Source organism: Falco peregrinus, chromosome 6 (genome assembly GCF_023634155.1).
Source record: "Falco peregrinus isolate bFalPer1 chromosome 6, bFalPer1.pri, whole genome shotgun sequence".
Taxonomy (NCBI): Eukaryota; Metazoa; Chordata; class Aves; order Falconiformes; family Falconidae; genus Falco; species Falco peregrinus.
This window is the reverse complement of record NC_073726.1, coordinates 56909473-56936848: the sequence shown is the minus strand read 5'-3', so window position 1 is coordinate 56936848 and position 27376 is coordinate 56909473. Positions and strand designations below refer to the sequence as shown.

The 27376-nt window shown below is 45.0% G+C and overlaps 3 protein-coding genes across 4 annotated transcripts in view; 2 read left to right on the top strand and 1 right to left on the bottom strand.

The window, feature by feature from the left end:
* Positions 1 to 12: 12 nt before the first annotated feature.
* XRCC6 (X-ray repair cross complementing 6) lies at positions 13 to 13269 on the top strand. 2 transcript variants are annotated; one of them, XR_008747915.1, is made up of 12 exons: positions 13 to 214; positions 321 to 430; positions 994 to 1132; positions 3031 to 3285; positions 4152 to 4335; positions 5609 to 5795; positions 7026 to 7194; positions 8312 to 8473; positions 9390 to 9519; positions 10251 to 10364; positions 11858 to 11971; positions 12778 to 12810. XR_008747915.1 is itself a non-coding variant. In XM_005237400.4 (12 exons), the coding sequence occupies exons 1-12, from the start codon at positions 133 to 135 to the stop codon at positions 12972 to 12974; spliced, it is 1830 nt and encodes a 609-aa protein (XP_005237457.1). In that variant the 5' UTR covers positions 15 to 132; the 3' UTR covers positions 12975 to 13269. The 2 variants fall into 2 exon arrangements, 1 of the variants encoding a protein (XP_005237457.1); XM_005237400.4 differs by having other exon boundaries at positions 15 to 214; positions 10251 to 10351; positions 12778 to 13269.
* Positions 13270 to 14794: 1525 nt separating this feature from the next.
* Positions 14795 to 18859, bottom strand: SNU13 (small nuclear ribonucleoprotein 13). Its single transcript, XM_055809101.1, has 3 exons — positions 18590 to 18859; positions 17629 to 17749; positions 14795 to 16690 (listed from the first exon to the last, which is right to left on the bottom strand). Exons 1-3 carry the CDS (start codon positions 18842 to 18844, stop codon positions 16428 to 16430), a joined length of 639 nt encoding a protein of 212 aa, XP_055665076.1. The 5' UTR covers positions 18845 to 18859; the 3' UTR covers positions 14795 to 16427.
* Positions 18860 to 18975: 116 nt separating this feature from the next.
* MEI1 (meiotic double-stranded break formation protein 1) overlaps positions 18976 to 27376 on the top strand; it is a 39124-nt gene continuing 30723 nt past the window's right edge. Inside the window, exons 1-7 of the mRNA XM_055809102.1 lie at positions 18976 to 19257; positions 19709 to 19832; positions 22106 to 22156; positions 24051 to 24124; positions 24799 to 24904; positions 25467 to 25670; positions 26933 to 27063. Coding sequence (XP_055665077.1) covers positions 19114 to 19257; positions 19709 to 19832; positions 22106 to 22156; positions 24051 to 24124; positions 24799 to 24904; positions 25467 to 25670; positions 26933 to 27063 — 834 coding nt within the window. The 5' untranslated portion in view covers positions 18976 to 19113. The remainder of the gene's footprint in view (positions 19258 to 19708; positions 19833 to 22105; positions 22157 to 24050; positions 24125 to 24798; positions 24905 to 25466; positions 25671 to 26932; positions 27064 to 27376) is intronic.

Below are 27376 nucleotides of genomic sequence, written 5' to 3'. Positions count from 1 at the left end.
GACGGGGTTGGTTGAGCGCAGGTGGGAGCGGGCGGGGCCGGCTCGCGCGGCCGGGGCGAGCACGCGCCGCCCTTCCCCCCCCTCCCCGCCGGCACTTCCGCGCCCGTTGCGCCTGGCGCCGCGTTGAGAGCCATGTCGGAGTGGGTGTCCTACTACCGGAGCGAGGGGCCGGAGGAGGAGGAGCAGGAGGAGGAGGAGAGGGCTGAGGCGGTCGGTAAGGGTCCAGCCCCCCTTCACCGAGGGCAGCCCGGGGCCCGCTTCTCCCCGGGGCCAGCGGGCGGAGCAGGCCGCTGCTGTAACGGTTTCCCCCCGTTCCGTAGGGGACTGCAGGTTCTCAGGCCGGGACAGCCTCATTTTTTTAGTGGATGGCTCCGAGGCCATGTTTGAGCCTGATGGGGACGGCGTGACTCCCTTCGACATGACCATCCAGGTGAGGCGCTGAGGGAGCTTCGGGGGGCTTTGCAGGCCCTCGGGGAGCTTTGCAGGCCCTCGGGGGGCTTTGCAGGCCCTCGGGGGGCTTTGCAGGCCCTCGGGGATCCGTGGCTCCGCCGGGGGTGTGGCTGCCGGGCTGCTCTGCCTGATCTGTTGGTGTCAGGTCACTGGGAAACTCGAGCAACTGGGATTGCCGAATGGCTGCGGGTTTGGAAAGATCTTGCCTGGTGGGCCAAGTCCAGAGTGTGGTGAGGGAAACGTTTACAGAATGAGCGATCGGTCTGCGTTCATGGTGGTATAAGAAATGTTCATTTCGTTGGTCTTGCTTGTAGGAATGGAATACTGCTGAAAAATGTCTAAGGCAGTGTACTGAAAAGAATCTCTCGAAAGACAAGATTGCAAATTGTTTCTTCTGGTGAAATTTATCTTAAAGCATTCGTTATGGTTCGTCAGTTTGCTGGAGTGTAGTTGTATAAATTGCTGATTGCTAAAGACAAAACTTTTGCACCTTTACTGCAACTGATTTCTTCATGTTTTGACCTGTGTGCATTTTTTTTTCAGTGCATCCGGAATGTGTATACCAGCAAGATTATTAGTAGTGACAGGGACTTGTTAAGTGTTGTGTTCTATGGTACAGAAAAGAACAAGAACTCTGCAGATTTCAAGCACATCTATGTTCTTCAGGAGCTGGACAATCCAGGTAAAGACAGTAGAGTGGTATGAAGGTTATGTAGAAAGATGGAGTAAGGAAGTCTGTCTAGTAGCATTTTCAGTAACTGGCCTGTCTGAAAACAGAAAACTGTCAGATAAAATTCCTGTTACTGAGATGCGAGGGCAAGGGTAGGTTCAGAAGTTTACTGAAAGCTTAGAAACTTAGTTGGGGTGTAGCTTTTTCTGTTATAGTTGGTTCAGGTCACTTTTCTATGTCTTCTGTATCATCATGGTGGTTCACTTGCTGTCTGCTAAACCTAAGAGGATCTCAACAGAACTCTTGAAAGCCCATCATGTGTCTGCCGCACTTCTGAAAAGTGCGTGTACATGCTAAGGTACCATGGATTCCAGCTGATGGAGAATATCACAGAATGGCAGAGATTGAGTGGGATTTCTGGAGGTCATCTTGTCCAACCCTCCTGCTCTAACGGGGTCAGCTAGAACAGGTTGTCCAATATGTTAGCCTGTTTGGGGTGTTCTGTCTCTTATTTTCATAATAAGTTTCGCAATTCTTGAATTTAGCCCTTCCATTTTCTTGGAATTTCTTAGAATTACCTAGCATCTGCTTGATAATGAGTGCCAGTTGTTGAATTGGAAAAGGTGTAGATGGAGTGCTAAGAGTGCACGCCTAATGGTGGCAAGTTCTGTCAGTGGAGAGTCTTGGGAAGGATTTTGTCTGTAGCTTTTAATAACAGCCTTTATCTCTGAGGAGGTTTTATTTCATTTTCTTAACTAGGAGGTGCAGATTTAATAACACATGGGGTTCTCCTGAAAGAACTGCCTTGTCCTAGTTTCAGAATTAATTATGACAGGGACCTGACAAGACTGCCTTAGGTTCTTACCTATTTTCTGGCAGTCTGTACCTTAAGCTTCTCAGTCATCCTTTTTCCTCTTCCTTCCCTGCTTGCCTGTTACCCTGTGTTAGAGGTGGCAACTTGGCCATGCTGATAAAGACAGTGCAGATGAAAGGTAGTTGTTGTTAAATAGGAAGGTAACTGTCTTATTTGCTGCCCCTGGAGAGCAGTGTGCTCTGGAGAAGTAAGAAATACTATAGTTAGTTACTATGTAGTATGTAATGATAAACATTCATGCTATTAATTAAATGACAGCTGAGGACATGAAAATAAAATACTAAATGGGAGGGAAAGACATTTTCAGGTGAGATTTCAAAAGTGCTATAGAATTTGAATGAAGGATAAAGGAAGAAGCTATGCAGAATGCAGTAGCTGAAAAATGAAAGCTTGTCTTCCTTCGTAATTATGGGAGGAAACAGAAGCTGCTGTTAGACAGGTGGGAAAAACAGTCACAGTTGGGCTGGAGTAATCCACTGGGCTTTAAACAGGCTGTTGACGCCTGCCCTAAATGTTGCTGTGCTCCATGTAGTGATCTGTGGGCTGTGTCTGACCTATAGGTTGATTCTCTCTGACATGAGGGGCAAGGGAGCAGGAGGGATTCTCCAATTTCCCAGTGTGCCATGGAGATACAGCATGTATTTCAGGCTCCTCTCCTTTCTCTGGTGGCACCTTCTGCAGTGGGTGCCGTTGCTGCCTTTCCTGCTGAGCACTTGTCCTTTCTGTGTAGAGGGTTTGTGATACTTTAATCTCTGCATGTTTCCCTCCCCCAGATGGAAGAGCCCCACATTGGTGGTAGGGCACTTTGTGTTCTCTTGGCCCTAGCAGGTGCTTTCAAGTGGTAACTGGTTTGCAATATTGCAAGTGTTAGGCTATGCTGAACAATTTGCTCAGCCATGTGTTGGAAGGGCATTGTCACAGAGGTGCTAGGGGGACATTACTTGGATGTCAACTGCAAGGGGTCCTTGGGTGCATATTTAGAAGAAGGTACTACTTCTGTATTTCCAATGTATATGAATGCTGTTATCCCCCTTAGGTGCAAAGCGTGTTCTGGAGCTGGACCAATACAGGGGAGACGAAGGACAAACACTTTTCCATGAGACCTTTGGCCACAATGCCGACTATTCACTGGGTGAAGCACTCTGGGCCTGCTCTAATCTCTTCAGTGATGTCCAAGTCAGACTGAGCCACAAAAGGATCATGCTCTTCACCAATGAAGATGACCCTCATGCCAATGATAGTGCTAAAGCCAAGCTGGCCAGGACCAGAGCTGGTGATCTGAGAGACACAGGTCATTATTTTCCCCTTTAATTTCAGGCAGAATAAAAGTGATGTATCCTTGCAGCAGATGTTAACTGCATTGTAAATTTGTGATACAAAAAGAATGTAAAAACATCGGGAGTGGGGAATCTTTCTAAAGTTTTCTAAATTAGAAATTTGGTATCTAATCTAAATTTGAAAAATCTGTTGCCCAATCTGGTATCCAGCGACTAACAGTTATTTTCTAGGATCTCTTTTTCTACTCTAATAGTGTAAATCAGGATTTGAGAGTACCATGAAAAACAAACTGTACTTTATTTCATTGTTCCACCATTTTCCAGGAAGGGAATAATAACACTAAGTTAACACAAAAGGAAAATTACTTTAATGGCTCCATTTTGAATTAGCTGCAGAACAGCAACCTGAGCTCAGAGACTGGGGAGCAAACGCTCCATTACTTCAACTACATATCTGAGAGAACCACTTGGAGTTCTTGGAGTTCAGCAAATGTGCTGGTTCTAGAAGCTGTGAGGTTTCCCTAATCCATTAGCCCTTGTAACTGGGAAAGGGGAATTTCTGAACAGATTACTTCCCTCTGTGCCTGAGATAAGATTTTGTTTCACAGGAGCTTGTCAGAGCAGTTTCATACACAAGGTTGTCCAGATTCTTAATTAGGGAAGAAACATTTTCTATGCTACATTGTTTCAATTGAAGTTGAAGAAAGTCTTTTGCCTCTTTCCCTAGGAAATTTCACATCTGGTGCAGATGAGAGTTTGCAGCGTTTTCCTGCTTAAATTCTTTGCTTAGATAGAGAAATCTGAAAGTGCTGAGAAACGTTTTGATGTAAGAAAAAAGCAGTTTCTGTGATCCTCCTCCTATCTCTTACTTTGTTGCTAGGTATCATCCTGGACTTGATGCACTTGAAGAAGCCTGGAGGGTTTGATATCTCTTTGTTCTACAGGGATATCATAAACATAGCAGATGATGAGGACCTTGGAATCCAGCCTGAGGAGTCAGCGAAACTAGAACATCTCATGAAGAAAGTACGAGCAAAGGAGACAAGGAAACGAACTTTAGTCAGGTTTGTGCCTATAGTTACTGTATTTCATTCAGTGGAGGCACCTGATGTTATTTTTAGACTGCATCTCACCTCCCTTTTCTGGAATGATTGGTCTACAAAGACATCAGTGCTTACAATCCTGTCTTAATTCCTTAGTCCAAGATCAGTGTTTCTTCCATAGCTTCCAAGGATATTTGTCCTTGGTGGATGAGAAGAGTGGAGAGTGAAGCAGGGCCTCCTTTCTTCCCCTGCATGACGTCTCCTGTGCCGAGCTTGGCCAGGAATGATCATTTTTCAAAAAATGGCATAAACATGTAAAATAGTTTATAGTGAGATCTGATTGAAATGAGGCTCTTCTTACTAGTGTTAACTTAGAAAAATTTTATCTCAACATGACTGGTAGGTATTTTGGCCTATTATTAAATAGCTATGTGACCTGTCTGTCTAGGCACTTGTCACACAGCCTTGATATTTCTGATCTCCTACTGAAACATTAGAGATACTTACAGAGAGATTAAAGGGATCTTGACAAAGCACATAGTTCCAAAAGTACTTTCTATGTACTCCGTAACAGTTGGGGTTTTTTTTGATGAGTGAGTTCATAGTAGAATGATGTGGAAACACAGTAAGGAATGAACTTCACAGCCTAGTGTTTTTTTAATATAGGTTAAAAAAAATCCCAGCCTCATCTGCTGTCACTGGTATTCTTGCGTTCCTCAAGTTTTGTAATAGTTAAGGAGAAGGAGTCTCGTACAAGTGATAGCTTTTAGAGGAAAGGAAGTAACATTCACTCTCTTGCTCTCAGAACTGGGAGATAACTTCCAATTTTAAACCTTTGCTTCTGAATTTTTCTCTAACTTCTGATTATTTTTTTTCTTAAATTGTGATATTGTTTGGCTTGATGGAGTTCTTTTGGGAATTTTTGTCTTCTGTGTGAACAGCTGTGTGAATTCAGAGGTCACAATGCATTAAGCACAAGTGGGGTGCCCAAAAGTAAAGTTGTCCTGTGCTCTGCTTGAGCATAGTTGCCCATCAGAGTGAAAAAAAAGTGGAAGAAATATGGTAAATTATTTGTGTTCAAATAATTTTTATGACCAGAAATGTCAGTATTCCAATAATGTTTTTGTACAAGTGAGATTATGAATCAAGTAATAGTATGTTTCCAGAGATACATGTGATTTTGGGGGAGGAGAATAGGAGGAGGTCAGAGAAAATAAGTTATTTGAGGAGATGGCTTTCTTTTGCAACAGTGATCTTTTGGAAGTCTCAAGTCTGTATCTGCTTTTTTACGCAGGTTAAACCTGTATCTGAACAAAGATCTGTCGCTTTCTGTTGGTGTTTACAACCTTGTTCAGAAAGCTTATAAGCCATATCCGGTGAAGCTTTATCGGGAAACTAATGAACCAGTTAAAACAAAAACAAGGATGTTTAACAGAAAAACAGGCAGCTTGCTCCTGCCTAGTGACACAAAAAGGGCTCAGGTAATGTATTGATTGTGTGCTTGCTTTTTCCTGTTTCTGTGACTGGGGGTGAGGGAAGATGCTGATTCTCCTGCTGCTTTTGTTTGTACTTCACTTTCAAGATCAGATGCAGAAATACTTACATCTGTATGCCCCTGGGGATAGCCTGGTCACTTTATAAACTATGCAGAGTGAGAGTGGGTTGTTTCTCTGGCATGACTGTCAAGGGAAAGCATATCCACTGGTGGAAGTGCACTCAGGACCACAGGTCACTTCTTACTGTAAGGCAGAACCAGGTTGTTAGAGCCTGACCTTATGTGGTCTTGTGCTATTGCTGCTGGTGTTACCTTTTGATTCATTAGGAACAGATTTAGTCTGTTTTATTAAGTATGCAACTGTGAATCATGGGGTGAGGGGAGTTGGAGCTCTTTTCCAAATGAAGAAAAAAAAAGGCACATTACCTTTTTTTTTTGTTATTTTGTTCTTTGCTTTGCCTTCCTGCTGGATAGTTTGGCTTATGTAGTTTGAAAATCATGTTCTGTTCAGGCACAGCCTTACTTCAAAGCAGGATATGTGGTTGCTGGGTATATTGTCAGAAGCACACTTTGCTTGTCCTACCATGCTAAAAGTTCTTAAAATTGTTGTCTTAAGATTAAATATTAAGTTTATTTATACTGGACATTAGTTTCTTGAAATAAAGTACAGGAGATGAAGACAAAGCTGAGCATTAAGCCCTGATGTCTCACTTCAGCATCTGGATTACAGTATGTTTTTGGTTTTCTGATGTATGAGTGATGCTTCAAAAGCGTTGTTTCTCAGTCACTGTTTCTGCCAGGAGCAGGTAGCTGATGTGCATCTGCTGAGGCAAGTTTAGAATCAAACAGGACCTCTGAAAATGTCTGGTCCTACCCAGCCCAGACCAAGACTCACAAAACCAAATCAGGTTGCTCAGAGTTTGTTTGGGACAGCTCTGAAGAACTCCAAGGATGAGATGTGGCAGACTCTCTGTGCCAGGGCTTAACCAGTGTCTTAAGAAAGTGCATTTGGCTAATGTCCAGGTAGACTTTCCCTTGTGATAATGGTCACAGACTGTGACTTGCAGTCAGTGTGCCCTAATGATGAGAGTTTTCTCTCATGTCTATAACCCTCTAGTGGAAGACAGCAATTGCATACTCTTCCTCCTTGCACCCCCCCACCCCCACTGCAATTTTTTATGCTGGCAGCCCTACTATCTGCTCTTCCCTGGTTTAGACATATGGAAACCGCCAGATTGTGCTGGAGAAAGAGGAAACAGAAGAATTAAAACGGTTTGATTCTCCGGGCTTATTTCTGATTGGCTTCAAACCACTTTCAATGCTAAAACAGCACCACCATATCAAGCCCTCCCAGTTCATCTATCCTGATGAGTCCCTAGTCAGTGGTAAGTAAAGGTGGCAAGAGAAGATTCACCACCTTGCATTAGGGTAACCAGCTGATCCATAGTGTGTTTGAGTGAAGATCACTGGGTGTAGAATCTTTGACCAACTTAAAAACTTGCTAATGTTAAAAAGTGTAGAATTAACTCTTTTTGCCCCTCTCAGCTGCAGTTAGTTCTTGTTTTCTTCAGTAACAGAAGAGCAGATTGGGATTCATGTTGCTTCCATCATGAGTAGCAGCTAATCAAACTATGCAGGTGTAGTCCCAGAATAATTTGATTTTGTCATTCATGGAAGTGAAGGATCCTGGTACCTGACAAAAAGGTGAAAGTGGTTAAAAAACAAAAAACCAACAACAAAACAACAAACCCCAAACCAGTGAAGGTAATTGCTATTTTTAAGTCCATACCAGCTAGGAGTGGAAACATAATACTCGAGAAGCATGGTTGAATTAACAGCATTTTATGGACTTGTAAAGGAGAGGATGCCTAGGACATTTTATGTGTATATGTAAGTCTGCTTCCATAGAAATACAGTATTAATCCATCCAAAGCTGCAATAGTAGAGAAGAAGCTCTAGCACCTCAGTCTACTGGTGGATAAAGAGCTGAGTTATGACCGGATGCTTTGCAGTGTCTGACTAAAGAAGAATTTTTACACTAGCTTATCCAGCTTTGCAGTTTCCCGAGTCAAACACCTTACCTATATCTCAGTCTTTTCCTGACCACCATAGAATACAAAGCAAATGTGTGCCTCTAGAGGAATACTGCAGACTGAATTTTTAGTGTTACTTCTGCAAAAAGGTCCTATGATGTGCTGCTGCTATAAAGTCCCACCAGACCAGAAAGAGGCTTTGTAGATATCTTTTACCAATTTTCAACCATATTTCCTTGATGCTAGTGATTTCATTTCTTTCACCAGAACTCACTGCTCTGGTCAGGAGAGACACTAATACTGTCATTTTCAAGGGGCTCCTGCTTCCAAAAGTTGCTTTTTACTTCTGCGATATTTATTGCAAGCATTTCAAAGAACTCACAGGTTTTGAAACTGTAATATCTAGGGTTACATTCCTGAACAAAGGAGCAAAACTGTTAATCTTACCAATGCAGTTTTTACTTTGCAGGCAGTACAACACTATTTAATGCCTTATTGATGAAATGCTTGGAGAGAGAGGTGATGGTACTGTGCAGATACACTGCCCGCCGAAACACTCCTCCTCGCTTTGTGGCCCTGGTTCCTCAGGAGGAAGAGGTGGATGAGCAGAAAGTGCAGTTAGCCCCTCCAGGTATGGGAAGAGATGCTGCCTTTCCTTGCATGATTGGATGTAGTCTGCTGACAACATAATAGTGCCTTGTATTGCATGGAAATATTGTTAGTGCTGCTCCCCTCAAAACTGAGGAGAGTGCTTTTCAACATCCTTTTTCTTCAGTTTTGTCATTGTAAGCATCTGGTGTTGAATTTCTTTTTTTAAATCCCAGTTGCATCAGTGCTTGCTCAGGTATAACATGGCTACAGTATTTTCTCTGCTTCCTGTGTCTTTTTAGAAGATTCAAGTAACTGACCTAAACGTTAAAAGCCATTTTTTTTCCTGTTTGCTGACTAGAAAGCATGTTTTTCCCTGCATTTTATTGTATCCTTGGATACATTTTATGATATTAAATAAAAAAAACTCACGCTCCGAGCCTCACACCTTATTAGCTTCATGGGGAATGATTAGGCAGCAAAGGCAGACTCTTGCTCTTTTGCATTTTCTCACCTCTTTAACTGGAAAATCCTCTTCTGGGAGAATGTGAAGTAGGGAAATAACGCTGCTTGTGTATGAACTAAAGCATTTCAGAAATAACATGTGGGCATTAACTTAATTTCAAACGAGCCTTTTTCAAGCTCATATCCAGTGAGATATGGGAAATTTAGACAAGTTTAACTCTTGCGTAAAAAGTGAGTTACAAGTATCCAGCTCTTAGCTATGCATTTGATTCTAATCTCTTTCAAAACGCCATTAGTGATGTTGGTTATATACATTGAGATTGGGACTGAATGTCATGCTGTAGGTGCTAGGAAGTATTATGGACAGCTGCTGTTTACAACAAAATAGCTGGAGTCATCAGATCTAGATAATGAGCATCTTGGTCTTTCCCATGAATTACTGTTTCGAGGCCATGGTTCTGTATAACTTCTCCTGCTCCCTCTCTTCTGTGTAGGTTTCCACATAATTTTCCTACCATATGCAGATGACAAACGGAATGTTGATTTTACAGAAAAGGTGCCAGCCAGTCGAGAGCAAGTGGACAAAATGAAAGAAATAATTCAAAAGCTACGATTCAAATACAGGTAGAGATAAATAGCACGCAGGGGGAAGAAAGCACAATGCTGTTGCTTCCTCTATTGTACATGTTGTTCAGCTGTGGTGTCCACAGGGTGAGATTTTGATGTATTTTGATACAAATTGCTTCCCTTTGCAGTAGCTTTGTCCAATCTTTGTTATTAATCATTCTGGATACCCAGGAACCACATGCTTTATGTAGCACGTTCTGGAGTTCTTTGTGGAATTGCTCTTGTTCTCTGGGCTGTTGTCATTTGTTGCAGTGGTATCACATTTTATTGTGGTTCTGCCAATCTATTGCAGATCAGACCTGGATTGTTTAAATTAGACACTTTTAGAGGGAATAGTTAGGCCTTTTTCATTATAGCCTGGATAAATGTTATTGGTTTTTATGGGAGGTTTTTTTCCTAGGTATATGGAAAGTAGCATAAGAATTGTGAAATAATTATGCATGGATAAAGTAAATGCATGTACAGTTTACACAGATTGGGGGTACAAACAACTTTGTTATTATTAAAGTAGAATGCCACTGTCTCAATTAACTCTCACACAGCTTCCTAATGCAGTTGATCCATGACAGGATAGTGATTCAGCAGGGAAACTGAAAAGAAGAAAAGCAGTTCTGCTAAGATGGGTTGTTTTGTGGGGAAGAGGGAAGTTTTACTTTGAAATAAGTTGGTGGTAGATGTTGTGTGTCATGTGTTGTCTTGGCATTGACATTTTGGGGGTTTCTTGACAGGACTGACAGCTTTGAGAACCCAGTTTTGCAGCAGCACTTCAGGAATCTGGAGGCTTTGGCACTGGATATGATGGAACCAGAACAAGCCGAAGATCTTACAAGTGAGAATTATTGGTGGGTGCGAAGGGAGGTGGGGTAGAGGGCTCTTGACTTTGTTCTAAGTCAGAGATATGCTACTACAAACCCAAATGTCTTTTAAAAAGTATTTCAGTTGTGTGCAGTTCCAAGATGTAGAATACTGGGTGCATCCATTCTGAAATACTGAAACCTTACTTTCTAATGCTGTCACTTTTTAAATAGAGGAAAAATTGTTCACTTTACCCTCCAAAATTAAAATTGAATCATCTTTTTTCTATGGTGACAAATGTTTTCTCTGAAATTCCTCTCTTTAAGAGTCTAATTAATATTTCAGTCTGAGAAATAGGCAGAATTACTTGGGGAATTATCCTGCTAGGAGGCAATGATGCCATCTTGTGGCTGTTGTTAAAGGAAGTGTATTTTGAATTAAGAAATTTAAAGTGCTGAAGCTGCTAAATGGCAGAACCAGGCTTCATCCCTTGTATAGCTCTAATGCAAGGCTGATTTAAAACTTAGTCAAGTTAATCAGTGGGAGAATAGAGAAACAATAGATCATCAATTTGTATACACAGGTGCTCTCAGAAATGCAGGTGCTTTTTTAGAAAAATCAGTATATGTGAATAGGAATTGCTTTTCAAAGACTAAGTGTGCTTGAAGGATTGTGTGAGTTAAAGCAGGCAGAAAGAAGATCGTGATCAGAGGAGAACCTTGGAACTGAGGCAGAGGCTAGAACTGAATAGAGGAATCAACTGGGACAGGTTCAAGTGGTGGATTCGCAGAACTGAGAAGACTAAAGGAAACTTCTAAAAACTTTGGACATTGACTAATGATTTGATAAGTGTATATAAGCTGTGCTGTATCCCTTTGTTCTCTGCCATTCATTGAGGGGGTGGCCCAATCTGAGTTGCAAGCCCAGTGGTACCCACGTCTGTGTGAATTTTTCCTTTAACAGCTGTGAGAGTTTCTAGGTAAGAATATCTTGTCAAAGGACAGAAACCTGCTCCGGAAGGGGAAGTTCCTTTTATTAAAATTATGTTGTAGTGCAGGAATTTTGTTAGAGTAACTATTTGTCTCTTCTGAAGTGATAACCTAACAAATAATATAGGTCTCTGTGCTAGATATCATACAAACTCATGACAGAAACAAGTTGTTCTGCCACAAGCTACTCACAACCTTAGGTAGTAATGTTGTATTTTAGATGTCTGAGATTAGACCTGGCTAACAGTGCAGTCACGTAGCAGACATTCTACATCACTTCCACTGTGTCAGTTTTGTTCTGCACATATGTATTTCCTCTTCAGGGGTATATGCAAGTCCATTACATATGTACAACACAAACTGTTGATATTACCAAGAGCTGTAAATTTTTCATTTGTGAATATCATAACATAGGTCTTTGCAATTTGCATATTTGCAAGATGCTTGCACGTTAGTTATTACAGAAGCGCAATTGTATCTGGTGATGGCCTTGTTCAGACTGTCCTGTGAACACTCTGTTTTTGAGAGGTCAAATCTTTTTCTTTTGCCAGTGCCAAAAGCTGAAGAGATGAACCACAGGCTGGGCAACCTGGTAGAGGAGTTCAAGCAGCTGGTTTATCCCCCTGACTACAATCCTGATGGGAAGGCTGCAAAACGAAAACAAGGTCAGTAATAGTGGTGCAGACACACAATGTGGTGTCCATATTCAGTTTAGAAGCTTCTGTGTTTTCAGTTTGTCTCATAGTTTATGGAAGCCACTTGTGCAACAACTCTCTTTGCTCATCTCCACAATTAATTGTGGAGATATAATTTATATCCAGTGGTGATTCTTGGGGAGTAGAGAATACTATGGTATCCAGTTGGAGAACAGCTGGAACGAGAAACTGCATAGTGAAGTATAAGAAGCAATGTGGGTAAATGATTGCAAAGTACTTTTTTTTTTTTTTTTAATATCTTGCTTTTTATGACAGAGTAGTAAAATCATTCATGCTTTCAGTTTGTGTTGGTGAGGGGACAGACTTTTATGCATGGGCTGTTTAGCAAGTCCAAGATGGGTGTCTTTAGGGCTACATGTCCAAGTAATGTTCAAGTACATGGGTGGTTTGGGAGTCTATGAAACTGCATAAAGTGGGAGTGTCAGTTAGCTGAGCTCCCTGTGGAATCATTGCATTCTGCTGTCTCAGTGAGAATCCTTTAAAAGTTTCATTTGGGGGTCATCTTTTCATCAGAACACTTAAGTTTCATACTTGAGTTTGAGATGACTCCTATCAATGAAACACTATGTGACTGACTTAGTGAGTGACACCTGCTTCTTAAAGCAAAATATGGATAATAGGTCTGTGAATGTGGAAGTAGCTGTTAAAAGTAGCATGTGGTAATGGCCATTAACTGTGTTACGTATGAGAAACGTTGATGTCTTTCTATTAAGAAACTTTTTAAAATCTTGGTGATCTAAAATTTATCTTTCTAGCTTCTGATAGTCAGACTGAGAAGAGGCCCAAGGTAGAAGTCTCAAAAGATGAGCTGCGGAGTCACGTGCAGAAGGGCACTCTAGGCAAGCTCACTGTACCTGTTCTGAAGGATGCATGCAGGCTTTATGGGCTGAAGGGTGATGGGAAGAAGCAGGAGCTCATGGATACATTAACTGAATACTTTAATGAGCACTAAGCAGGAGCAGAAGGCCCTGGTTGACTTCTATCTGCTTAAAGTTTTGGTTGTCTTAGGTGGAGGCTGTGTCTGTTTAATCTTGCTATGGAGGGAAAGGTGATTAAATGTTGCTGAATGTAGCAGTGGAGAACCTTTTTCCTCTTAATTGTGAAACATCTCTGCAAAGTTGGATTCTGTTCGCAGGAGCCAAAGGCAGAATTAAATTCCCTGCTAACTCAGGTCACCCACTGCAAGTGAACACATTGTGTCTTCCTGGTTTCTTAATAAAAGTTATTTTGGACTTCTTGCTTTGTAACACTGTCTATATGATCTTTGCATCACAAAGACAGCAAAATTCAATTCAATGTAAGTAAGAAAACAGAATGATCTGTGCCAATGGCACCATGTGAATTCAAGCAGCAAGTCAAGTCTGTGTGCTAACAGAGGGTATAAGCAGGGGTCCTCAAACTTTTTAAACGGGCTGGCGTGTGGATTAAGTGGCAGGCAGTCATCTGCAGCTGCTTGGTTTCCCCCCGCAACCCCCGGCGGCGGGGGGGTGGCAGGGGGGTTCTGTAGATACCGGGGGCTTGATTGAGGACCCTGGGGGGCTGTGTCCGGCCTGTGGGCTGTAGTTTGAGGACCCCTGGTATAAGCGTGGTGTATCACTCCTACTCTCCAAAACAACCAGTCAGTATAAGTACTTGTAATAAAATTGGGTTCTTCGCCACCATTAGCTTTATAAAGATTACCATCAGATCATAAAAGAGAAAATCATTACTGGGAAGCAACCTCTTCACAAAGTTGCACAGCCAGGTCTTCCATTTTTAAATGGTATTAGCAGAAGCTGGTTTAAAAAACAGGGGCGGGAGGAAGTTTCCTGGAAGGCTGCAAGCATTTTACCCAATTAAATTTGAGATGGGATAGAGCTTTTCCACCTCTGTAGCAAATATGAGTTACTGTGCAGGCTTCTGTCCTTAAATCTGTGCTCAAGTTGTGGTCAGTATTTTTATCTTTTTAATCATACTTATGGAGGTTGAATCTGGAGCTATGTTTTCATTTTTAAGCTTCCACCCCTGGCATGCTCCACCTGTCTTGCAGTGCAAGATGACTAAAACCAACAGTCATTGCCCTTGCTCTAGGAAGCAGTACTAGTTGTTTAGCTAAACTGTAACTTTCTATAGGATGCAAACACAGTGGCATCCATTTTGGTCTGTGTGGTGTTTTTAGTGTTCAGGGATTCCTGTGTTTGGCACACAAACTGTTAGGCAACTTATTTAAGAATTAAGTTATATATTAATGTTGCGCTGGTGCTGTAGCATGGCGCACGTATCAGAGCCAGCTGTGACCACTCTTGGCACAGTGACCACCCTAGTGGTGCCAGCATGTTGCTCGCTTCCACCTCCACAACTCTTCAAAGAGCAGCTAGCCCACGTTGAGCTCTGCAGTATTGAAGCTATATAGTCTATTATACTTCTAGTCAGCCTCCATCATAGTAATTATTTTTAATAAAAATTTGTCTAAGTGATCAATTTATTTTGCCCTTCGGCAAAGAAGTTACTGTAAATACTTGGCCCTGTGAGGCTTGAATCAAATGCAATAAAATAGTAAGGCTACCCTGTCCTTAATTCTGAATTTCATTCCCCAGATGTCCTTGTTAACTTCTCTTGGCTTGCTAACCCCCAGGCACAGCATGTTCCAGGCTTCGGATGATTGTGGCACGTTTGTCCTAGGTTATTTGATTTTCCTCCTGGCTTTTTTTTTTTTTTAATAGCAGACTATCACATGAAGCAGAAGTTTAAAAGGGATGGTGATAGAAGACTTCAGAGCAGAAAATCAGACAGTTTTTCTTGCTCAAGAATCCTTTATTTCTGCTCTGTGTGCTGTCTTAAATCAGCTGTCTTGGCATGGTACAATATGGCAAACCCTTTGCAAAGTTGTGGTTTTAAACACACCAGCTCAACAGTCAGCATCAGTAGAAGGGAACAGCAGCTTTTCTAAACCTCATACAAATAAAAAGATTCTAAAATCTTTGTATTGGGTTCACCTCAGCAAGGATATTACTGTTGTCAGCCACTTAAAAAAATACAGACATGATTTGTCTTCAGTCTTTCATGATCTGATTTCATCTGCTTGGGATGTACTTACTAAAGGTACAAAGTTAGTGTCTTTGGAAACATTAACTTCTTTTCCCTTCTGCTACTGTATCTATTGGTCTTTCCATGCTAGCTTTGCTCTGGTATCCTGCAATAGAAGACAGGCTTGATAGGACCCATTCCAATACAGAGGTTTACTCTTCTGCACAGAGCAGTAAGTAGATTTACTGTACAACATGCATTAAACCAAACAAGCTCCATAAAACCAGCACTAATCCAGAATGCTGGTGGTGCTTCATACTTTTCCAGAACATGAGATTATCTAGCATTCTTTTCTTGAGACACAGGTTGATTTATCTGAAAAAATGACTTGATTCCTTTTGTCTTGCCCCTGACTTAGAGGGTTCATCTTCAGCCAGGTGACTACAGTACAGTAGCTTTCCTAAAAGCATGAGATAATTATAAAAAGTATTGGCAAGATGTAGGGTACTTGTCAGCCACACTAGGCTCCTCTCGATCATGTGTTTTGTACTTAAATTCCCTAGGAAGTCCAAGCTCAGTGAAGCAGTCCATGCAAAGAAAACTGAAGGAGTATGAACTACTGCACTGCAATAACCTTTAAGCAGTCTCTGAGCGGTTTAGTTTTACAAGTAGGAACACTTTAGTTAGTTGAAAAGCCTTCCCCAAGGGAATTGACAATTATATTTGGCTTTGTCAGCAATTTTATTTTTCTTAAAAAGTCAGTATTTAAAAATAAGCAAAATAGATTTCCTCTTGTACACTGCCACAAGATTCCTGCTCCCCATACCTCTTACAGAAGTCTTTTGTCTGGTTTCAAGAAGGAAAAGGGTTGTGCTATATATACTGATCTTGGCTCCATCCGCTGCTACACAGGAGCTGCTGCCTGCCTTGTACATGGTCTATGCTGCTCCATCACTTAAAGCAACAATCCCAGCAGTCTGCAGGCACACACTGTGGGGAACCGACATGCCTTATCCTCAGTAGACAAAACCATTCAGAAACACTTATTCACACCTGTTAGAGACTGAAGCTTAGCAGAAATACTGCAACGCAGAGGCAGCTGATTGGGGACAGAAATAAGGTGGGGATTTTTTTTTTCCCTTTCTTTTCAACATCAAATAGGAAACACAGTTGTACAATCACTTTTCAAGAAGAAATACAATTAGAATGAATGTGTTGAATGTAATAATAGAAAAGAGGGGGGAGGAGAGGCAGAAACACTAAGAATTAAGCCATTATTAAACAAATATGCAGTGTTTTTAAATGAAACACTGATATCAAAACTATAATCTCAACTGAAGCTAGACATTAATTTCCCCTGACATCAACTTTCCTATTCCACACACAAACTTAGGGGCATTTAGACCAACAGTCTTTCTATAGCTTGCTGGACAGACTGGATCTGAGGCTTTAGCTGTGATCCCTCCTTGATGGTGATGGAGCAGGCGATGACAGGCCGGGAAACACCACATGCCCGGCCCAGGGCTTGCTTGGAGCGTACAAACACGTAAGGTACATTCTTGTCCTCGCAGAGAAGAGGGAGGTGCAGGATGATTTCCAAGGGCTCTGCATCTGCTGCCATCACAATAAACTCTGCTATCCCTCGGTTCAGTGTTTTGGTGGCTGTAAAAGAAACTGAAGAGTAAGTTTGTGTCCTTCTGGAAAGCACATATAGTGAAAAACAACTTTAGGAGATGTTGAAATTGCTATGAGCAAGAAGATCTAGCGGTAGCATGAAGACAGGCCAAAGGAAAGCAGCAGCTATAGGTCCAGGGAGGAGGTTATTCACAGGGTTGCATCTGGGGTCCTGTGCCCAGCACTTCCCTCAAGCACAGCAGAGACTGACAAGAGAGCGAGGCCAGCCCAGGACTGCTGGTGGGTTGGGGGCTGGGGCACACCACGGACGAGGGGAGACAGAGGGAGCTGGGCTTGTTTAGCCTGAAGGAGGGAGGGCTGCTGTATTGTATCACTTCAAGGGTATTGCAAAGAAGATTAAGCCAGACCGTCCTTGTGAGTGCACAGTAAAAGGGGCAAGTTGCAGACTGACTGTTGCCTCAGGGGGATTCAGAGGCTGTGCTCAAATTTTATACCCTGCCTTTATGAGAGGGGTTTAAGCCATGAGATCATGTGTCCTGACAGATTGTAGAATTTCTATCCTTAGGGATTGAGTGGTGTTTTTTTTAAAGTTTGACTAGGCAAAGCCCCAGGCAACCTGATCCATTTTGTGAAAGCAGCCATGCTCTGAGCAGGTTGCACTAGAGGTACCCTCAAACCCAAATCCTACTGCCACACCACTAAAGCCTGCATGATCACAGGACACACACCAGGAACACAGTCTGAGCATCTGCTAGAACTGCATAGAGATGTTGAAACGATTACAGCTTAGTTCTTTCCCTGAATATTGCTTAAGCAGGCTAGAAGGAGCAAGGAGACAAGACAATTGCAAACGCTACATTATATACAATTAGTGGTCTAGAGCTAGAGAGAAAACATGATCTCTAGCTACAGCTTTTCATAAAATCCTCGCTATGCTTTCTAGCACACTGCAACACAGATCTCACCTTCATTGGCTCCCTTGCGTAGTTGCTTATAGTTGCAGGACTGCTGCACAAGATCCAGTAGCGTTTTGGTGAGCTGTGCATCAGCCAGTGGGTAAGCTTTGGGATTCACTTCTGCCTCACTCTAGAGAGGAAAGAGTAAAGAGTATTACAACAGGAGCAAAGGGGGCTTTGTTCAGAACAACACTATGCAGGCATCACGCTCACCACATATATTGACTGTTGGAGTCACATCACTATTCTCATCTGCTCTGCACATACTAGAAACACTGATGCATCTTATTTCTAAAGAGATTCTTCTCGTATTCAAAATAAAGAGTATCTCTACTCATGTGGACAGCCAATTTACACCCTACAAACCACCAGCAGCCAAACCTACAGGGTACTCTTCAGGCATTTGCTACCACGGATACTGTATGTATTGCGTACATGAAACATTTCACTGCATAGCAAGATAAGACGCAAATTTTAAAGAAATCCCGAGAAAAGCACATATCAGGTTTATTTCCGCAAACTACAGGTAGTTTCTGAACGTTAAGATCGATGGCGTAGCGGAACAGCAACGATGTTACGAGCGGCCCTAACGATCGGCACCGGCAGAACCGCCGTTTCTGCAGCTCCCGGCCTGGCAGGCGCCCCCGGCCAGCCCAGCCCCACGCCGCGATGCTCCGCCGCCCGCTCTCGCACGCAGCTGCAGCTGCGGCCCTACCCGGCCGCCCCCCGCCAGCCAAGCACATGCTCCCGCTCCCCACCGGGCCGGGCCACCGAGTCCCCCGCCGCCGGGTGCCCCCCGCCCCGCCAGCCCCCGCCGCTCCGCCAGCCCCCGCCGCTCCCTCCCCGCGGGGCCCGCAACCGCCCGCAGCCCTGCCCGCCGGGCCTCCACGTGCTGCCCAGCCGGGGAAGACGGCTCCTCCGAGGCCCCGCGGCGCCCCCTGAGAAGAGGCCGGTGCCCGACTCCGCTCACCATGGCCGCGGCCTGGCCCGGCGGCGCGGCGCGGTCGCTGCTCTCAGCCCGAGTGCGCTGAAGGGGAGGGGGCGGGAAACGCTGCCGCGCGCCGCCGGAAGTCAGGCGGCCGCGAGCCCGGGGGCGGGGCCAGGGGCGGGGCGGGCGCTCAGGGCCCCTCCGCGCCGCCGTGGTGGGGCCGCACGGAACGCTAGGCAGGCGGGGGTAGCGGCGCACGCCGTAACGCGGCACGCAGCTGCAGGGGCGCCGAGACATCCCGCCCCCCAGTTCACTCCTCTGCCGAGCCAAGCGCCGCAGCCCCGGGCCGCTTACTGCCGCCGGGGGCGCGCACGCCGTGCGGCAGCACTTCACGAGGAGCAGCGCTCCTGAGCGGCCGGGGCCGGGTTGCGGCAGGCCCCGTGACAGCCTGCAGCTCTGCGGGAAAGGGGAGGGGGGGCGGCGCGGGCTCCTCAGGCCGCCGCCCCGGGGATTGCAGGGCGGGCGGAGGGCCGGGAACGCCGCTGCCCCGGGCTGGTGCCCCGCGCATGCGCAGGGCGCGGCGGCAGGCGGTGATGGCGGCGGCGGGCGAGATACCCTGCGGCGAGCACGGGGCGCGCTGGGCCCTGCCGCAACACCCGTCTCTCTGCCTCGCCTGCGCTGTGGAGACCCTGAGCGACGGCAGCGCCTCGGTGGGCAGCGCCTGTCCCGCCGTCCCCTCTTCCCGGGCAGAGCTGGCTACGGCCGCCGGCCCCTCACGGCCGCCGGCCCCTCACGGCCGCCGGCCCCTCACGGCCGCCGGCCCCTCACGGCCGCCGGCCCCTCACGGCCGCCGGCCCCTCACGGCCGCCGGCCCCTCACGGCCGCCGGCCCCTCACGGCCGCCGGCCCCTCACGGCCGCCGGCCCCTCACGGCCGCCGGCCCCTCACGGCCGCCGGCCCCTCACGGCCGCCGGCCCCTCACGGCCGCCGGCCCCTCACGGCCGCCGGCCCCTCACGGCCGCCCCCTCTCCCACGCTGGACGTGGGCCTGGGGAGCGGGCGGGTGTCCCCTCTCGCTGTGGGGCCCGGTGGCGCCGTGTCCCCCGGGGCGGCGGGGTGGCTGGGCCGCCGCCTGACGGCGGTTCGTTGTCTCCGCTCGGCAGCTGGTGCGCAGGAAGCACGCGCTGTGCCGTCTCCGCGACGCCCTGGCCCGGCAGGCGCTGCCCGTCGTCCAGCTGCTGGCGCCGGACGAGAGGCTCTGCCGTCACTTGATAGGGACTCTCCTTGGTAAGAGCTTTGCTGTGGCCCTGTGCAGCGCCGGGGAGAGGGCAGTCACCTTTTTTTTTTTTTTTTTTTTTTGGACAGATGTGTACGTGCAAAGTTTCTCCGCATTTGAAGTAAAAAAAAAACCCCAAAAAACCCCCAAACATTGAGGTGCCCTGTGCCATACTTCCACCATTCTGTGTTAGCTGTGTGATTATTCCCTGTGGAAAACTGCCTGTCATTTGATTTAGATTAGTTTAATTAATTTCCTTATTTCCCAAGGAGCAGGATTGGTGTGTTCGTAAAGCTCCTGCAATTTCCCAGGGTATCTCGATGTATCTGTAAAGCCTTTCTGGAGAACGGGGAGCGCCTGGTCTATGACTCCTCCCTGAATGCCCTCCATTCTAGGCTCGTGCTTCAGTGCTATCTCAGCTTGCTGAACTGTAGTGTTATATGAAGATTCATACAGAAATGAAAGCGTGAGCTTAAAAGGGCGTTGCAGGGTTTAATATGAAACGTGCAAAATACAAGTCTACGTAGCCATTTTTACACACCATCACTTTACGTTTCTAGAAATCCTTGTAGCCATAGGATTGTATACCTGCTGCTTCCTGGTGGGTCAGCCTCACAGAGGAATAGTGTTCAGTGGGATGGCAGAAAGTGCCTTTCCAGTAACAGTCTCTGTGATCTTGAACATCTCTTACTAGTTTTTGTTTGCATAGCAATGTTGTAGGCAAGGTCTTTGAAATGTCTAAAATCTTCATGGAGAAGAAATCATGGCCTAAATGAAGGAACAGTAAAGCAGAAAAAGATGGAGGGTGTGAGTGCAAGTGCCTTTAGAGAGCAAGTACACTGGATTCCTTTAATTCCGTGATCTCATTTGCACATGGCAGATAATTCTTGTTCTTTGGGGGAAAGTGACTTACAAGCCACTTCCCCTGCTTTGACGCACCAAATAGTTGAAATGGTGTTTTCCCAGTTGATTTCCCAGCATTTTGGAAGCAGCTTTGCTGGAAACAGAACTTTGCCCAGGTTTAGTTTTCTCCATTGCTCTCAATTTTTACTGAATGCTGTCTGTGCACGTAATCCTATACAGATGTGGAGGGAGTGGTGCTTATGACCAGTGTGGTCCTACACTGTGTGAAACTGGAATCCTAGTTTAAACCTGGGGCTACAAACCATGACATGTACATTTTGGATATAGCTTGAATGAATCAAGGATCATTTGGTGCAAGAGTGTAAGAAGGACCCCGGAAGGTTTGAGTAATGCTGTGGAGGAAGTGTTAATTCATGAAGATATATTTGTTTTTGGAGAGAGAATATCAGGATAGGCACAGGCAGAAAAAAGAAGGTTAAGAGAACAGAGGTGCAGTGTGGAGTGTTACGTACTAGGAGATGGTGAATTTCAGGTAATCCTGAATTTCATGCACCTAATATTGCAACATTCGCTAATGCTGTATGCACATCTTTTCCAAAGTGTAAGGAAATTACTGAGGATTGGGCAGATGAAGCACCGGAAATAAGTAATTTATTCAGCTGCAATGTCATAATGTTGCTTTGGTTGGTCAAATTTCTGAGAGGTCATGGAGTCTCTGGAGGGGAGGTAGTTTGATTGGATATGTTGAAACAAGTGGTTTAGTGTGTCAGAAGTCGGGGTCTGAGCCAGATGCCTGATGATGTAGGTACCTGAAGTTGGAAGGAGCTGGGAGGTAGAGTTTCTCGTCTGGTGTGGTGTAGTAGAGTGAGACTCTTGATATACCCAATCTTACGCTTTCGTTGTACAAGTGGCTTGTGAAGTGATGCCTTCAGGTTCAATTTGACATTGGAATAGTTTCCATATGCTTTAAACCTAGTGTTCAAATTTGGTCTAGGGATTTTCAGTACTGGGGAGGGAGAATACTGTTCATGGTAGTTGGTATGAATAGAAGACAGAAAGGACAGCTCACAGCTGGGCTCTAACTTCTGTCATTCTGGGGTGTTGTTTCAGCTGTCTAATATCGGATATATGCAGTGAGATGTGATGATGGCAGCAGTTACATATTTACTTACATAGGTGGAGCCATTGACTTCAACTATAAAGTATCTATACCTTCATATCCCTGTGTCCTGCTTATGGAGACACCTTTTGTGATCCTCCCTGAGAGTATCCACCTCCCTCTGACAAAGTCAGGCTGGCGTTGTGTGAAGCAGGGAAAACAAAGCAGTTCTGAAGAAAACCCTGTAGCTCTTTTTATAAGAAGGCACTGATGATCACAAGCAGGAATGAGTTCCATGACTGATTGTGGTTTACCTTTTAGGGCTGTTGCACACTGTGGAAGACAGCAGTGCCCTGGACCTATTCGTGGAAGGTGAGAGGCACATGCCATGTCTCAATTACTGACAGTTTGTGACAAGGCTCTGTCTTGTCTGATAACGATAGCGAGATGCTCAGCTTCTACACAGCTTGAATTGGGAAGAACATCTATTTTTTATCAAGGCAACAGTGATGAGCAGACTATTCCAATATGTGGGGGCAGGGGAGTGCATGCAGATTTAAATATTTAGCATTTCTTTCACAGATTCTGTGTGTGCCATGAATTTAGTGTCAGGTGGGTAACAGTGGTAAACAATGCCTGATCTTTGGCATCTGTGGACCTGACCAAAGGCTCAAAGTAAATGGAAATTTTCCTGTAAGCTTCAGTGAGCTTTGGAATCTACTACTTTCTCCTTGGGACAGTGATTATTTGGGATTTAGCTGTACAGGCTGCAGGTGCTGCTTTTTGAACAGTCCTTAATTTGAAATATGAAGGAAGCGTCTGCATGGCTGACTAAGGAATCTCTGCAGTCCAGTTAACCTTGGGCATCTCTGCTGAGTCTAGTGATGTTAGGAATGCAATGATTTCTTCCTGTCCAGCCATGAAAAATGAAAGGGGATGTGACCAACTCCTTCCAGAGGGGTGTCACTTTTCAGGCACTTGCTTGAAATGGTGTTGAAAAGGTGAGAAGTCTTTCTGTCATGTTACCAGTCTGTTGAGAGATGGATGCTCTCAGAGGAATTTTAAATTAGTGTTACCAACTCTTGAAAGTTTTTAGAGATTCTGAGAGTTCAAGGCAAGAAAGGGCCATTAAACCATCTATAAATCACCTGTCTCAAGACATGCCTCTGCTGAGATGTGTGGCTCTTTAGCTAAAGTAGGTCTCCTATTAGGTAAACCTCCAGTATTGCCCTGGATATAGCAAGAGATGGTGAACCCAGAAGTCTCTGGTATTTCTTTTTATGATGCTTTCCTAGAATACAAATCAAAGGAGTGTGTTTTTCAAATGAGTCATGCCATGACACCAAGATACATCCAAGACAGCCTTACTAAATCCTGTGGAACAATGCTCTGCACAAGTGTCACAGTAAGGGGGCTACTGTCAAAACTTACCTGCTGAACATTCAGGTGCCCAGGTTCTAAATATACCAGAAGAGGAGCTTTGCTTCCTGAAACTGGTCCACTGGTACATGGGTGGAGGCAGAGGCAGCCTGCCAGCATCAGGCAACTCCCTTGTGATTTTGTCAGGAAAACCCCAGGTGATGTGCAGCCAGTGTCTGGTAAACACAGTTATTTGATTCCTCCTACTGGCACAGAGCGGACAAAGTTCTTAAAGTTGCAGTGAACCAGGAATAACAGCTGGTTATTCATGGAGGTGAACAGTACCACAAAGGTGACTTGGGGCCTTGCTTTCTGGCAAGGTGTATGGGATAACTGCAGTGGGGAGCAATGGCTGATCGACTGCACTCTTAACTCGGGGACAGTAGCAGCTGGAGGAGGAGCTCTCAGGCTGCATCTAAGGATACTCAGCCGTTTCAGTTCTCATATCTTTTCTGGAAAGCTGTGTTTTTAAAGGCCAATTTTCATACTGTAGGAAGCCTGCTCTATGAAATTACCAGAATTTTTTATGCTTTTAAGGTAGGGCTTTGCTTCCTTCCCTTCCTGGTTCCTTATGTTTACTTGATGTCCTGATGCTCAGTTTGTCTCTTGCAGTTAGTTTCCATGCATGGTTTGTAGGGCAGCTAGAACAGGTAATGTTGTTGCAGAGAACTTGGGCTGGGCTATCAGAAGTAATAGTGCTGGGAATGCCGATATTAGCCTGCTCTCTCAGCACCTCTGCGCTTGTTTAATTTCTAAGCTCTTTGCTCACTCGTCTGCTAAAGCCCTGTGGAAGATGGATTGTGAATGCTCTAGTGTGTGAATTACTGATCCTGTTTCTCCTGCCTAGTTCTGGTGTGGCTTGTAGTGGAGCTGAAGTCAGAACAGTACTTATGCTGCATTTTGGATGAAAGCCAAAAAGAGGTCAGTGAAGATAAATTACCTGCCCTTCCTTTCAATCCTTCAGAGGCTGAGGAGATGGGAATGAGTAGCTCTGCAAGACTGCAGCTACTGTGCTGGGATGCAGCCTCTGCTGCAGTGGGATGTCCTAGTGCCAGCTGCCCTGCTGTGATTTTGACAGTGTTGGTGTCTACCCTGGAGTTTTCCTGTTCCCACGATGCCTTGCAACCATATGGCTTCAAGATGCTCTTGTGAAGCTGTGTGGCTTCCTCAGATTCTTCTTTTCCTACCTTACTGTTTCAGTGATATGAGGAACTTTCCCAACCTGTGCTGTGGGCTCTTGCTGTCTTCATTCCTAAGTTTGTGATGGTACCATGGGGTATGAAAGATTGGGAAGTTGTGAAAGTGGGGAGAAATTCAGCTGGTTTATCTGCTCATGTAAGAGCTGGAGGGGAGAGGGAGGAAAAGGAACAACAAGCAAAAGATTTCTTGTATTAATTAAAAGACATTTTAGAGACCTAGTGGTGTGTTCAGGGTTTTCCTGTGGTTTATCCTAAGTGGTGAAGAGGACCCAGTTTAGGAAAAGATCCTATTCCAGATGATTATGCGTCACTGAGAGCTTGCTGGTTTGGGTGCCTTTCTGCCTTTGGACTGTGTTCTTACCAGTGGAACGTTTTCTTTCTCTGTCTCCTCTACAGCTGTGCAAAGCCACTACCATGAGAGGCAGCCTGCCCACATTCACTCTCTTGGGCAAGCTGGCAGATGCCATCCCGCGCTTTGCTGATATACTGCTGGTAGAGCACAGTGAGTAATGTGTCATGCCTCACTGAAGGGTAGCATTCACAGCTCTAATACACATATGATGCATGCACTCCCTCGTCCCCATGTGAATTCATGAAGGTCACACAAGAAGCCTGTCCACAAGTCAGAGTGGCATTCAGGCCTCCTGAGTTGCAGGTCAATACCTTCATAGGAGGCTTGTCATTGTGCATTTAGCCAGCCTGGCAAAACAAGCCTCTGTGAAGCAGAGTTTGTGGGTCTCCCTCACAGGCAACATGCATTTAGTTACTGCTTTGCTTGGTCCAGCCCCTAGGGGTCTGGTGAGAAAGCTTAGCTGTTTGTAGAAGTAGCTGGGATGATGGATCTTCATATGGCGAACAGCAAGCTCCTCTAGCAATTTGTTACTGTACCCCTCTGCTCAGAGGGACAGATGGTGGTGACCACATCACCTAATTGTGGCGTTCATTAATCTGCATGCACCAGTTTGTCCAGTGGGCTTTTGCAGATTTTCAAGGGAAATTGGTTGGTACTTTTTAAAAATCAGTTCATTAGTGAGAATGTTTGCTGTTTCTGTTCCTCATACTAGGTAATTTAGTGGATCATCTGCTGATGGGCTTGACATACCCAAATGAGGCTATAAAGGCTGCTGTCTGCTACTTGTATGGCAAGTTGTACTCCTCTCCTGTTGGCATAGAACGGCTCTCAGCACACTTCCAAGAAAGGCTGTGTGGTCTCTTCTTGAATACCTTGGGGCATGCACAGACAAAGGAGCTGCAGGTTAATTGTTTGGGTAAGGCATTGCTGAGAGAAGCTGCAAGGTGCATGGGAAGGCTTAGAATGAGGAAGAAACCCTTGGCTGGTTTAGGCACTCTAATGTGGACTGTTCCCTAGAAGAGCTTTTTGCTGCTTGTCTGAAGCAGTCAATCTTTCTGTTACTCCATAGCAATCACATGGCCCAGATCTGCTGCTGAGCTCCCCCAGCCCTCCACTGTCCCCTGAGCCCCACATTTACCTAGCACTGACTAATCTTCAGAGTGTCTTCAGAACTTGCACTGTGGCCTGGCCTGCCTCAATTTAATGTTTTATCCTAGGAACAGACCATTCCTCAAAGTGTCTGAATGCAAACACTGTGCACAGACAGGTGGGTTTTGTAGAGCAGTGGGATGGGGTCTAACAAATATGGTCTTCAGACATGGGGCATCATGTTATTTAGGTTAAAAAGCTAAGGTGGAAGTGGCATTTCCTTGCATTTATGCTTCCAACTGCACATATCAACTGTTGCTGGGGAGCACAATTTCAGCCTTTCTGACATTGCTTGTTTGTAAACCACCCAGGGAATTCTTTTTTCTTGTAGGAGGTAAGCAGGAACCAGATTGCTCCTCAGATCATCTACTCAGCTACTAGAAATGATCGATGATTCCTTTGAAAGTAGAAATCTATAGCTCAGACAATACCCCTAGTGAATTTGTACGGACATGTACTGATGATTTGCATCAATACCTGTAGCTGTGTACTGTACTTTTGTACTGAGTACTGAGGACTTTTGTGTGTGTATGTCCTTTAGCTAAATACAGCTGTTTCAGTAAGAGCCTGTGAAAGTAGAAGGGGAAGGTAAATGCTAGTTCTCTAGGAAGTATTCCAGGGAAAATGTCTAGTTATTGTTGGTTCACTGATTGTAGCTTGGAGAAAAATGCAAGTCAAGAGCTCTCCCAAGAAACAGTTTAGGGGTAGATGCTGGAGCACAGAATACATTGTGAATAGAGTGCTCCTGATATCGTGTACCAGAGCACATGCCAGTCTCCGAGAAGGGGCAGCGAGCAGATCTGACCCAGCAAAAAAACATCAGCAACAAGGGGCTGCAGGACATGGGGCTCATGGCGGTATCTGGGGACACAGTGAGAGGAAACTCCTTAAACTGGAGGTGAGGACCTTTGTTAGGAATGCAGGAAAGGGGAAGAAGTTGGCAACAAGTCTTAGGCTGTAAATACTCCTGTGTTAATATAATCCTTGCTATGCCCAGTATGGTGCTCATTCTTGCTCTCCCTTCTGCAGGTTTGCTAAAGGAGCTGCTGAAATGTGACCATTTTGTATCCATTCTTATGAATGATTCAAAGACAGGAGAGGAGTCTGAGAACCCTGACTTTTTAGAAAGGGAAAATCCACTGCCACTTGTTCTCAAAAAGGTGATTGCTGAAGTAGTAGTGAATTGTTGGTAGACATAAAGAATTTGCTGGCCAGTATTGAATCTTTATTTGAGGCACTTCAGTGTGCAGTTGCCAACACCAGCAATAGAGGCTGCAGTGGGAAATGGGGACATGGGCATAGATCACCTCATTGTTCATTCCTGCATCCTGAAAGGGGGAAATTTTACTCCTGGCCTCAGCTGATTTTACTCACTCACACTTGAGGTCTGTCTGATACAGCACTTGTATGTCCAACATGACTAAACATGTGGGCAGAGCTATTCTTACTCCTAATCTTCTCTGCTGTAGTTCT

Bases quoted from the DNA above. Each gene is read 5' to 3' on its own strand.
- SNU13 (XM_055809101.1), bottom strand. From the start codon at position 18,844: ATGTCTCGGCGCCCCTGCAGCTGCGTGCCGCGTTACGGCGTGCGCCGC. The intron at 17,750-18,589 runs GTGAGCGGAGTC...TTTCCTCTCTAG, and splicing joins CGGGCCAGGCCGCGGCCATG to AGTGAGGCAGAAGTGAATCC. The intron at 16,691-17,628 runs GTGAGATCTGTG...TTTCTTTTACAG, and splicing joins ACGCAAGGGAGCCAATGAAG to CCACCAAAACACTGAACCGA.
- XRCC6 (XM_005237400.4), top strand. From the start codon at position 133: ATGTCGGAGTGGGTGTCCTACTACCGGAGCGAGGGGCCGGAGGAGGAG. The intron at 4,336-5,608 runs GTTTGTGCCTAT...TTTTTTACGCAG, and splicing joins AGGAAACGAACTTTAGTCAG to GTTAAACCTGTATCTGAACA. The intron at 11,972-12,777 runs GTCAGTAATAGT...TTATCTTTCTAG, and splicing joins GGCTGCAAAACGAAAACAAG to CTTCTGATAGTCAGACTGAG.